The sequence below is a fragment of the Alligator sinensis genome, unplaced genomic scaffold (genome assembly GCF_000455745.1).
Source record: "Alligator sinensis unplaced genomic scaffold, ASM45574v1 scaffold173_5, whole genome shotgun sequence".
NCBI classification, from domain to species: Eukaryota; Metazoa; Chordata; order Crocodylia; family Alligatoridae; genus Alligator; species Alligator sinensis.
In genome coordinates, this window is record NW_005842198.1 from 513,710 (window position 1) to 526,962 (window position 13,253).

Consider the following 13,253-nt stretch of genomic DNA (forward strand, 5'->3'; position numbering starts at 1 on the left):
CTAGTTGCAGAAAGATGTAACTGAATACCTGTGGAGTCGAAATGTAGATGCAAACAAGCAAATTGCACTAGGAGTATTTACAATTTTTATTTGAATAATTTATTTCATTATATTACCTAGTACAAAGGAGTTTACTTGTAAATTATCATGGCAATCCATGTATTACAGCAAAACATTGATTATGTTGGTTAATAAATTCAGCTGCCCCATTCTGCTATTATGTCAAGTGAGCTATATGGCAGTGGGTATTAATAACCTTAAGTAGTTCAACAACTAAGAAATCTTGAAATATGAGCAATGGGAAATATTAGTAAGATAATTGCAAGAAGGAAGCAAGCTTTTTTTAATATTGCTTACTCAAGACACTTGTTAATAATCCCCACATAACCTAAGCCGTTTGCTTTATCACCACACTGAAATGGCAGCCTCATATAATTTTTTGTAGGCACACAGCTGCATGGGACAGATATCTTTAACAAAGTAAGGCGTTCCAAGTTTCTCCAGTGAAGTGTGTTTTAACATAGCCAGATCAGCTTTACTTGGACAAGGTTCCTGTCATAGTCCTGCAATAAAAACATAGCATTTGAGAAGGAAGTATAAGTAGGCGATGTTCATAAATACCTCTAAGCCAGAAATTTGACTCCAGAGAATGCATATAAATATTGGTAAAGCTGTTTCCAACATTTTGTTTTTATGTAGATAGATGGTTTTTTATAACACATAACCATAACGGCTTCAGCATTACTAAGCAGTAAGTTATGTGTTAAATGTTGGGCTTTTCCTCCCCTGCCTCTCCTCAGGTCTTTCCTCTTCTCCTACCACATTGTATGACAGATACAGTTCCCCTACTGCCAACCCTACTAGGAGAAGACTGTTTGTTGATGGTGATAATACCTCTGACAGTGGAACCCCTGTAAGAGTTTCTCAGCAACCTGTGGTGAATACTGTGCCAGTGCAGAATGTGACACCTGAAACCATGTCAGTGACTCCAGTGCCTGGACAGACATTGGTTACAGTGGCAACTGCTACTGTAACAGCCAATAATGGGCAAACTGTTACAATACCCGTACAAGGTAAGTGGGAGACTTTGGGAGATTGTACTGTGCAGAATCAGGCGGATTTGACAGTTACATCATAAAACCACTATCTATATAATTTGATATTGATGTAGGTGTTGTTTATCTACCCTTACATATCAAATAGAGAAACAAGAATGACACTACCTTCCAGTGCTTATTTATGGAAATAATTGGTTTAATTAGCCTCTTCTCCCTCATAACTCCTAAAATGAGGAGGGAAAGTTGCAAGCAGTAGCCAGCTCCCAAAGGGTTTTTGCTTGAACACTAATAGTTTTCTGGTACTTGTACTAATATTCTAAAAGTGCATTTCAGTATTGCTCAGAAAACCTGACTGCAATTCTTTAAGACATTTTACTGTATTTTTCCCCCCATTACAGGCATTGCCAATGAAAATGGAGGAATAACTTTCTTCCCAGTTCAGGTGAATGTAGGTAGCCAGGCTCAGGCTGTGTCTGGTTCCATCCAGCCTCTCAGTGCTCAGACCCTTGCTGGTACCCTTAATACCCAGGTGTCTGGGACAGCCTTGCAGTTACCAGGCCAAGTTTCAGTTCAACAGATTGCTTCTCCTGGTGAGCAAAGACAGAACCAGCAGTTTACAACCAGCAGTGGAATTAGACCCAGGAAGACTGGATCGTTGTCTCTCTTCTTTAGAAAGGTACCCTCCACTATGAAAAGTTGTCGTCTAAGTGCCAATAGAGTTTTGTTAAACATACAGTGCTCTCAGAACTGTTCTTAAGTGTTTAGTTTAGTAGCAGACTATATTTTATATTTCATATTAAAATATAAATTTTTTAAAACATTTACTTACCTGTCATGTCTGTAGTTCAGAGTACTTGTTTCCTGTGAGAGCTGATGACATTATGGATACTTAACCCACAGCATTTTTTTGCATTGGCTTAAATATGTTAGTTATTATGAGTGGGGAAAGGAAAAAGTTGTGACCTCACAATGGCAAGAGGGAAAAAAAAAGTCTTTCAAAATGGTGTTTTGTTTTCTACATACTATTGGCGTGGCTTTAAAAAAATAAGTAAGGCAAGCCACACAACACTTGTTTTCTTTCTGGCTAAAATTAGTGCAGCTTATAAATTGTGCAGTGAGAAGGAAGACTAACATTCAGTAAGTTTTAGAGAACTACAGTCAGCTTGTTCTTGCATCAAAGCAGCAATATTGTCTTTGCCCTAAACAATGCTACAAGTAACCTTGTTCTGGCTTCCAATAGGTATACCACTTAGCAAGTGTTCGTCTGCGGGACCTGTGTGTCAAACTGGACATTTCTGAGGAGCTGAGGAAAAAAATCTGGACCTGTTTTGAGTTTTCCTTGGTGCACTGTCCTGAGTTCATGAAAGACAGGCATTTAGACCAGTTGTTGATGTGTGCCATTTATGTCATGGCTAAGGTAACATGATTAAACAGCAAATACTACCTTACGTTACTTTAACAATAAGAAGGATGCAAGAGCTGCATTATCCCCCCCAAAAAACTTCGTTATCTCTTTAGGTCACAAAGGAAGATAAATCATTTCAGAACATCATGCGCTGCTACAGGACTCAGCCACAAGCTAGAAGTCATGTAAGTTTCAGAGCAAAATAGTGCAGTCTCTCCCCCTCTTATGAAGTCTCTCAGTTGCCACAGCCTGAGAGATCTAAAAGCTGCCATTTGTGGCATGGCAAATCTAAACTCCACTGGACAAGGATTTAACATTCAAAATAGCGTGTGTGTCCTGTTATTGTTCCAAAATTAAACTGTGAAACCAACTTGTTATAACACAGGTTGCTGACTCATACCTACTCATAAGTCTTAAAGGAGTTCTTGATTAGCTGCATTATACGATTAATAAAATTACTCCAGTCTGGTGTGTGCACTCACTTAAAAAAAACACCAAAGGTACAATACTCCTATGCTGACACTATACTCCTTTTCTCTTTAAGAAAGAAAAAAATAGCTGAAATTTTCTCCTATATGGATGCAAACTGAGGGTAGTTCAGTGCTGTTCCACTTGTTAGTTTTGTTTATTTTTTTAAATCCAACACCAAAGGCTGTGTTCACACATTCAGGACAACTCTCCCAGATTTGTTTTCTTAAGAGAAAAACTGATCTGTACAGAAGTTCAGCCAGAAAGGTGAAAAGGGAAAAAAAGCAAAGTGGGAAAAAGGGAAGGTGGGGCAGGGTCTGTCAAAAAGAGTAAGTAGTTCAGGCTTTCGCCTCCCCTGTGGTGTGTTGGAGCATAGCTAAGGCTGGGCACAGAGCGTTATGCTTGTATGCTTCCCTGCACCCAGGTATGGTCACTTATACTCGGAGAAAAATTTTGAACGTGTAGATGCGTGGTTTTTCCTAAGAGAGTGAGGAACCTTCCTGGAGAAATTGAACATCTGTCCAAGCCCTAAGCCAGTTGCAAAGTGGAACTAGCTTGCATGTCTACACTGCAATTACAGTGCAAGAATAAACTGGAGCCTGGAGTTGTGGGGGTAGGCTGCCAGTCTGGGGCTGCTTCTCCCAGCTCAACATGCTGTGGAACAGCCAGCTCACAGTGCAGGGCTAGCTAGCAGGCAGCCCCCACAGTGAAGCACCCTCGTGTCCCAGTCAGCTGGAGCAGTGTCTACATGAGCTCTGCTGCAGTTTTTTACTCCACAGCAGGATAGTACTTGTACTTACTATCCTACCGCGAATTAGTTTACTTCAACTTAATAGGGGTGCACATGTAGATGCCGAGACATCGGCTAATTAGCTGAGCAGTAAAGGTCTTGTGTAGATACGCCCACTGGTGCATAAAACATTTTGTCTCTTGAATACATAGCTGCTCTCCTCTAACAGTCCTTCTTTCAATTTATTTTCCATTCTGTCATCTACAGGTATATCGGAGCGTGCTGATAAAAGGTAGAAGACGCCGCCGTTCCGGAAGCAGCGATAGCAGTAGTCAACAGAATTCCCCAACAGAGAAAAGTAAAGACAAAAGTAAGCAATTCCAAATGATGACTTGTATGTGAGAACTGGGGAAAGGAAATGGTGCTTAGTTTCAAAGAGGAGTATTTATACTTTGTCGCTTGAGTAATCACATTAGGTATAGCTGATAGTCCTGTAGGCAAAAGGTTTTTATTCTGGGGCAACTGTAAGTATTTTACATTTTAAAATAGACCATATATAGTAAGGTTTACTTGCAGGAAACTGTGCAGGTACCACAAATTTTAACTTCAAGTAAATTAATGTTAGATTTGCCTTAAACTTTGAGTGTCAGGCAGGGGGGGTGTTAGGGAAAAGGTTTTGGGGAGGGGGCTATAGCCACCCCAAAATTTGCCTTAGCCCCCCGTAGCTACCTCTCCCAGTGCTACCCACCCCAGGCTGCTGCCTGCCTTGCACAGCTGAACCCACCTTGCTCCTGCCTGCAGCCTGCCTCAGCCCCCCCACCAGGAAGAGGCTGGCACCACCCCTGCTGTCAGCACAGTAACTCACTCTAAAAGATAGCTACAAGGATAAAGGCCTTGACCACCTGTCATGAGAACTGAGACATTTTGAAAGAATTGCTGCTTCCAACCTAGCTGGCATATGATCTTTTATTTCTAACTTGCACTCTGGCCAGTATCAGATATGCTGTTCCTCAGAAAGAAGCTTTCTCTATAAAGTAAACCATTTCTGGACACACTTGATACCAAACCTGCTTGTGTGCAGGATACCTTAAGTAGTGGGAGTGAAAATACAACAGGCTTTTATTTTTCCTTCTTTATCAGTCTCTAGAAGAGAACTAAGGTTTAGCTGGAAATGCTCCTTGGGAAGAGTCTGGCTTGCCTCAGAAATAAAACAGGACACGCCAAACCTAAATTTCTTTTGAACAGCTTTTTAGTATGTGTCCTTAATGAAGACATTATTTCAGAGCCTTCACTTGTCCTCAGATATGTGAAGTTATAATTTCCATCTAAATCAGGCAGAATCTCACTCAGAAAGAAGAGCAATTGCCACAAAGGCTGTGGGTGGGATACTGGCAGCAAAATCTGTCTTGTGTGTGAAACTGTGGATTTACCATTTGTGTAGCTGAAATAACTACTAAGTATTTTTAATGCAATTTAAAATTTAAAAAGTAACTGAAGCTGAAGCAAAATTGAACTGTTAAGTAGCCATAGTCAAATAAGGGCGTTATGTTGCTCTTCCCTCTCCAGCCAGCAGAGACTCTAGCCCTGTCATGAGGTCCAGCAGCACACTGCCAGTCCCACAGCCAAGCAGCGCACCCCCTACTCCTACCCGGCTCACAGGTGCAAATAGTGACATTGAGGAAGAAGAGAGAGGCGACCTTATTCAGTTCTATAACAATATCTATATTGACCAAATTAAAAACTTTGTCCTAAAGTACTCTTCAACCACAGTAAGTTATTTTAATTCCTTTTGTTAAGAAATAAAAGTTTTTGTTGCACGAGTTTCATCAATGCTCCAGTTCTGTCAGGGTTCCTGTATGCCAGGGGCGGGCAAAATAGAGCCTACAGGCCAGATGTGGCCCACCAGGCCATTCTATCTGGCCTGTGGGGCCCCTAAAAAATTTAGAAAATTAATACTCATCTGCCCCTGGCTGCCTGTCATGAGACCCTCGATGACTTGCCAAAACTTAGTAAGCAGCCCTCCATCCAGAATAATTGCCCACACCTGCTTTATGCTAATGAGAGACATCCTGACTTCCCTTTCTTGCACAGAAAAAGCACTTGTGTTTATACTGTCACTTTAAGGAGGTGTGAATCTTAATTATAATAGTATCCAAGGAAAAGATGCTCTTCTTCATTGAAGTAATTTCTATCCATGGAATTCAGACTGTAATGTTCTATTTTTGTAATATTTTAGCATCTGTATGTGTTGTTAGTGTGTAAGGCTGCATGATAGAGTGGCTCTCCAATTTTCATTCAGAAAGTAACTTAAGGTAAGACCAGTGTGATGATACCTTAGCTTTGTGCAGGGCTTAAGTTGCCCTGGTATGGTTTTTACTTATCATGGGTAATTGGGTACTACAAACAGTTACCTGTTTGATAGTAAACCCTTGCCTTTTGACTTCAGTGCATATGCAGAATGAAGCCATTTGCTGTGATTGATATGTCTTTCTTCTGCCTTAGCAGAATGATGCTCCTCCACTCTCTCCTTACCCATTTGTAAGAATCGGCTCCCCCCGAAGAATACAGCTGTCTCAGAATCACTCAATCTATATCTCACCACACAAAAATGAGTCCACACTTACTCCACGAGAGAAGATATTCTACTACTTCAGCAGTAGCCCATCCAAGGCAAGGATAAGTACTTTATATTCCAAGAGCATTTTTTTAAATGTGTTCTTACTGTTGTCATTGTAACTCAGGGGAAATATTGTTGATCTGGGCATGCTCTTAGATAGCTATATAAAATATTTTACATCTAAACTGTTCTTGCAAGCCTGCAGGCAAAAGTGAGAACGTTTGAGACAATCCTGTGGTAAAATTATCCAGAATGTCCTCTGTTCCTAAATTCCATTTTCAATAGGGACTTTAGGCACTTGGGCCTGTGCCTCAGGTGACTTTGAAAATAATACCTCTCACATCTATTTAAAATGGTTTGCTCTTGTTACCAAAAATGCCAACAGTATCTTGGATTGTATTAAACAGAAGTGTCACTTGGAAATCAGGGGAAGTGATTCTTCTTTGTTCACTACTGGTGAGGCCTCATCTGGAGGAAGGTGTTCAGTTTTGGGCCCAATACTTCAAGAAGGATGTGGACAGACTGGAGAGTCCAGTGCAAAGGAACAAAAGTGATTAAGGCTCTGGGAGGCATAACTTACCAAGGAAAGACTGAAAGAGCTGGGGTTATTTATTCTGGATAAGACGACAGGGGTGATTTAATACCTGAAGTGATTACAGAGAGGATGGAGATGGGCTTTTCTCTGTGCCTGAAGGGGACAGGACTAGGCGCAATGTCCTTGAGCTGCAGCAGGGGAAAATTTAGGCTGGAGGTTAGCAGGAATTTTTTTACTTTGAGGGTATTTGGGCATTGGAACAGGCAACCAAGAGACGTTTTCAAGAGCAGTGGCCTAGACTACATGGCCTCCCTTCCAGCCCTATGTTCCTGTGATCTTAGGAAACCAATGTTCTGCAAACAAAGACAGTGCCTGAGAATAGGAAGAATAAAGCTGTATCCTGATGCCTATAAAATAAAACACTATATTCTATTCACCTTATTCACACAGTACTGAAAATATTAGTAAGCCACAGAGGATATAGAGATAGTGTTACAGACAGTTCAGTTTCACAAGCCCCTTAAAAAGGAAAGTAGCCACATTACCAGGCCATCATAAAAGTGTCAGACAGGCTAATTTAGGAAAGCTGGGTAAACAGTACAAGTAGTGGAAGTGGAAATGGCAACATCAGTGGTGCTACAGAAGTTAAAAAGGTTCATAGAGATTGTGTGTTTGCAAATAAACAAGCACAGATTCTAATTCAGTACCACAGGAATTGAAAACTTGCTTCCACAAAGTCATGTAGTACTGTAGAGAACAGGTGAATAGCAAACTGGTAGAGACAGACAGATCTTTGTTTTTAGAATTATTGTACACTTGTATGAATGCCAACTGTTGCCGTTTCCCTTTACATTGCAGAGGCTGAGAGAGATTAACAGCATGATTAAAACTGGGGAGACCCCAACAAAGAAGAGAGGTATTGTCTTAGAGGATGGTACTGAATCACCAGCCAAGCGGATTTGTCAGGAAAATCATACTGCTCTGCTGAGAAGACTTCAAGATGTAGCAAATGATAGAGGTTCCCACTGAGTTTAATCTACTGTTCCAGAAAGAGATGCTTTCTCTTCACTGCTCTCTGGCTAATCTGTCTAGCCAAGAAGTCTTCATACCCTCAAAATACTCTGATTCAGGAATCCTCAGTGCATCTCCATTTTATGATACCATCTTTTCAGCTAATTTTTCTGTCAAAAGGTAAGATGCTACCATTTCCAGGCCTTTTCCGCTTCCACTGCATTGACCGTTTGAACTGCCTACATGGGAATGACAACTGCTGCTGCGCACAGTCTCCCAGTGGGTTAAAGCAATTTTTCTTCTGGAGGCCAACCGTATGAAGTCACATGATGTCCAAACTCTAGGGCCACACCCACCAAAACCTCCTGTGTTATGAGTAGGACATAGATGTAGAGCTGCAGACAGTTTGCATATGCTGTTTTTCTTGGTGCTTTACTACTATTTTGTCATAAAGTGTCCTCTGACTTGCATCATCAGACACCAACAGTGTTAACAGACAAGGTGCCTTGTTTGGACTTTCACTGGGAAAGGATTTTGAGGGTAAGTATTTTTAAGCCGTGAAGAGAATCAGGTTCAGGATGTTTTATGTGCCTCCAAGAACAATCAAGTGGTTTTGCTCTAATGTTTGGGCACTTCACTTTAGGCCTACATCATTGTTAATGCATTTTGTTTTAGCTGTGCAATGTGAACTTATGTTCAAAGGGTGGCACTTTTTATAGGGCTGTGAAGCTTTGTTTTAAAAATACAGGTTAGTTGTGCTGTATATTTGCAATTGCACTTTTAAAAAAAATGTACATATTTTTCAAATGGTCGAGACAAAGATGTTTTCTGTATTAAATGATCAAACTTTTGTATTTATTTCAAAATAGCCAATCTACAGCTCCCCTTCAGCAAGCAAGCGTGTAAGCAGTAGTAGGAAGCTTTGTATAAAATTATTGAAAATACCCAAGGTGATTCTTCAGATTAAAATAGCCAAGACTATTTTAGTGTTCTCCCCCCTCTCCCTCTTGCAGCCATCTTACCTCTTTATACCCAAAAGGAGGTAGCACCTTAAGTTGCAAATGCAGTCAAAGATCATTTAGTTGGTTGTTCTGAAGCTTAGGCTAGTCCAGTAAAAAGAAAAAGAAAAAAAATAAATCAAGATGTCCAGAAAAAAAATTCCTTTACCACTAACAAGGAATTTTGTACATAGTTTTGGGTGGAAAGGCTCTTTAACATATCAGCCTGGCTGGTATGTTTAATCTTCATTAATACTAAATGTGTCCTACAATTAATGGAAATGCAGAATTGTGCATCATGTTGCCCACAATGTGTAGCACTTCCAGGAGTCCTCATAATGTTCAAAAAGCCAAAAAGCAAGCTCAATCTTGCAGTCATTTATGTTCATAACATTAAATGAATGGGAAATTTTAGGGTCTAATTACTTTAAATAATGAGCAAGTTACTGGTTAACTTCCACTGGTCTTGTATACGCAAAAATGCTAGAAAGTGTTCCTGTAAAAATATATTTATGAGATTGGTCAGACAGTTTTTTTCACTATACTGTAACCCTACTTCGTTAAGATATCACAAGTGTATTTTTCAATAAAGACCATTTTAAATGGATCTGAATGTACATCCTTGTTTGACCTAATGACTGGTCTCTGTTTTACCAAGATGTGTTGGATTCTTATAATGCTGGTAGTTGGTGCAATGTTCTAAAATAACTAAGATGTCCTTCAGAAGTTGTTGACGTGCTACTTAGACGAACAACTATTGATGCAGGTATAAGATGCAAGACACAGCACCTGTGACCAAGAAAGGATTTTTTTTTTTTTTTTTTTTTTTTTTTTTTTTTTTTTTTTTAATATAAACAAAGCCAAAGCAAGCCCCACTTGATATGCCATCTTCCTTACTCTGACAAGGATTCCTGTGCCACTTGCTACTTGACAAGGCTAAAATAGCAACTAACAGACTTCAGTCTGTTATACCAGTAAAAGTGCAATGTCTATAAGCGATAGGAAGCCAGTCTATATCCATAACAGAAGTTTGGCACAGATTGGTTTAAAAATGGTGAAAGATTTGCCCCCTCCCTTGTCCTAAGGGCTAATGTGCTGTGTTTGCTGTTGATCTAAACTATGCCATTTACAGAAAACCATGCAACTTAGATTGATTCCACCTCAGGCTCTCTCAATGTCTGCACCTAGTGTTCACATCTGACTACAGGTGTTGAGCAGCAGTAGTGAAAAGTTACCAATACAAAGTGGGAATACTGTAGGATCAGAGATTTGCTAGTTATGAATGCGGAGGGAGAAATGTCCTCCTGAAGTAAGTTTTTGTATTTACATGCAAGCCCTTCTTGCAAGACCATTTTTCCCATGAAAAAAAAAAAAAAAAGAGTGCTTTGTTTCTACATGAAGCCACACCATTTGATGCTGTAACTGCTAATAGCAGAAGCAGTGAATTAAGTTAACCAGTTTTTCAGTAAGCATAACAAAAAACACCCTTTCAAGAAAGTTAAGTAGAAAGGTGAGCTTCATAAAACACCCTTATCACTCCTAAGCAAATTGAAGTCTGCATGTCTTTGTGGATGCAAAATCAAAAAAAAAATTTCTATTATACCTTCTGTTGGGGTTATCTGAAAGGAAACAAATGCATTCTTAAAATGCATCTTAAGTTTCCTTAAATGTGTTTGAGAATTTCTTGTTAGAGATGCATTGTAAAGATAAATAATCACAACAATACTGTGCTTTAATAGATAGAGGCTCCCTGTACACATGCAGATAAAGGTATGATTTGGATCCAACACGTGATCCACAGCTGTGGCTTACTGCTGGTGCAGGGGGAGCCCAATCCTGTGCTGGCAAGAAGCAGGCTTACCACAGCTAGGAGCCCTCTGCTGATGGGGCTCCCAGCTACATGGGTGAGGTGCAGCCTGGACCAAGAGCCATGTGGGTTGGGGGTTTCACACCCCCACCCCATGCCTTGCGGAAGTCACAGCAGCCATGATCCCCGGGGCTTGGGGGTTTCACACTGGGCAAGGTGTACCCCTGTGGCTGGGTGCCCTGTCAGCTGCAGGGAAGACCCTGCTACATATGCAGATTGAAGCTTGCTAGCAACCAGCTACAACATTAGTACACATTTTTATGGTATAGCTGGTTGGAACTTTATTGTGACAACTACTTTTTGCACATGTAGCTGGTATTAAAGTAACTGTGCAATTAACCTAATTGTACAATACCTGTAAAGTGTAGAGGGGGCCTGAGCATAGATAATAACAGATAATATTTGAATGCAGACATCCTCTTCTAGTGTCTCTCAATGTATATAGGAATTTAACTGGGGTGGAGGGGAGGGTTGAAGAACAAGTCTTGTTCAATGCCCTGCCCCGGGCAAGATCACCCCTCTCTAAACCAACCCAGCCTAAATGCTTTTGTAACTTGTTCTCAAGACAGCTGGTGGAGATTTTACAATTTCTCCAGGTAATCTGTTCTAGTGCTTAAATTGCTCACAGAAATAACTTTTTTAGTGATAATAGCTTAATTTAAAGATTTCTCTTGTCATTTCAAGTTACTTTTTGTCTGCTCTAATGGGATAGTGAATTCAGGTCTTTACCAGTCTCTTCATGCAGCCACCATTCTCAATCCTCTTCTCCAGGCTCAACAACTCTAGTTCTTTCCTTGGGTGCCAGGTTTCCTAGACTCAGTCATTTTTGCTGCTCTCTGGATCCTTTCCAATTTCTCTTAAGTATTTCCAGAAGGGTGGTGGTGCTCAAACCAGACCCAGTACTTGACAGGAGGCCTCACTTGTATTGAACAGAGGGGAAGCGTCCCATTTCTGGACCTGCATACTGCAATGCACTAACATGAGTCAATTGCTGCAGTTTGCTGTTTTTCCAAAACTTGTACATTGCTCCATTCAGCAGGCAGCCCACTAACCCAAAAGTGCTTTTCTGTAGCATTACAGCCAAACTGATTGGTCAATCCACAATTTAGATTTGTGCACTTAAATAAGGACACAATCCAAAGTCTTGCACTTGTCATTACTGAATTTCAGCCAAGTTAGTTCTAAACCATTTCTCCAAATGATCAAGGTCATTTTGAACATCATAAGTCTTTTTCTCTGTAGTGAACCCTATCCCCCTCAATTTTTTTTTATTTATTTATTTTTATACATTTTCACATCTTTGTACTCTTAACCTACACATGTTCTTTTGTGCAACACAGATCCCAAACTAACTGTATAAATGCACTAGTTTGGGCCAGTCTACCCAGAGCAAAACTGCTTTCTGTGCAGCACAATGCTGTGTTAATAGTTGCACTGCTGCCAGTTCCACAGCTAGGTGTCAGTGGAACATGAGCTTGCTCTGCACTGCAGATATCCCCAATTTCATCACAAGTTCAAAGTGCACCTCTACAGCAAACACCAGCTAAAGTTATTGTAACACAATAAAGCAGAAGCTACAATCCAATCCAAAACTGCTTCATTACCTAGGCTTCAACTGAACTCTGCCACACTACCCATTCAGGTCTCATTAAGCTGTTCCTTCAACCAATAAATTTCAGCAACAGGTAACAGGCACATATACATACCCGCCAAGTCTTGTGAGATAACTAAGAAACTGTTCTCCCCTCTCTCCACTTCAGTCACTAGGGAGCAAGATCATACAAAAATGAGAGAGACTTCATTTGTTATGTTGTTATATCCCCTTCTCCCCACCCCCACACACCATCTTTCCCTCTAAATTGAATAAGTACTTACTGCTTTTGCCTCAAGAAGTGGAAGTGGTTTTATCAGTCTTATACAGAGAAGGAGCTGCTTGAGCTGATGCCAGTTGCAAGGACAGCAGGTAACCTCTCCAAAGGAGGCAAAGCCAGAATTGAGTCCCTTTCTGCAGTTCCTTCCTGTGTGGGAGGAAGCCCAGCTGGGGCAGATTTCCAATTTAGAGAAGAGCCATGTAAGAAAAGCTTGATTCAGGTCACCTGAAAGCAGCTTCAGCACAAATGAGCATGCCAGCAAGCTATTGCCATTAGTGCCCAAAAACAAATCCATCTTGGAGGACAGAGCTGGGGCACGTGATTCATAAAGCATGATCCAAAACTGTTTAGATGCCTAAATATGGGCTAGTGCATGGGCTCAAAAGCAATCCAGGCCAGGCATCTGCATCCTGCTTACATTAAGGATCATAAAGAAACTGGATTCAAGACAAGTCAGAAGCTGACATCATTCATCCACACCAAAACCAAGTCTGACAAACATCAGCACACCTAAAACTGGGAATTGGAAACTACTGCTATGCTTCCTTACTAAATTACTCACTCCTAAGTACATCCTGAGAGAGAGAGAGAGAGAACAAACCAACCACTCAAACGTAAGGTGTATCCTAGCCAGTGGCCCTAAAAAAAAATACAGAAGGTTTCTAGGCAACAATTCAAGTGAGGTCCTGCTGA

The 13,253-nt window shown here is 40.7% G+C and overlaps 1 protein-coding gene and 1 long non-coding RNA gene across 4 annotated transcripts in view; one reads left to right on the top strand and one right to left on the bottom strand.

The window, feature by feature from the left end:
• The window catches only part of RBL2 (RB transcriptional corepressor like 2), a 46,414-nt gene extending 36,975 nt beyond the window's left edge, over positions 1-9,439 (top strand). The window contains exons 14-21 of one of the 3 annotated variants that reach the window (XM_006026577.3): positions 801-1,073; positions 1,457-1,734; positions 2,299-2,475; positions 2,577-2,648; positions 3,929-4,031; positions 5,228-5,430; positions 6,164-6,331; positions 7,672-9,439. In XM_006026577.3, the coding sequence (XP_006026639.3) occupies positions 801-1,073; positions 1,457-1,734; positions 2,299-2,475; positions 2,577-2,648; positions 3,929-4,031; positions 5,228-5,430; positions 6,164-6,331; positions 7,672-7,842 (1,445 nt within the window). In that variant the 3' untranslated portion in view covers positions 7,843-9,439. The remainder of the gene's footprint in view (positions 1-800; positions 1,074-1,456; positions 1,735-2,298; positions 2,476-2,576; positions 2,649-3,928; positions 4,032-5,227; positions 5,431-6,163; positions 6,332-7,671) is intronic. The other 2 variants (XM_025207525.1, XM_025207526.1) reach the window with 2 other exon arrangements.
• Positions 190-13,019, bottom strand: LOC112550757. The gene is made up of 3 exons (XR_003094748.1): positions 12,565-13,019; positions 12,396-12,452; positions 190-563 (listed from the first exon to the last, which is right to left on the bottom strand). It is a non-coding gene; the product is annotated as an uncharacterized LOC112550757 (long non-coding RNA).
• Positions 13,020-13,253: the final 234 nt, after the last annotated feature.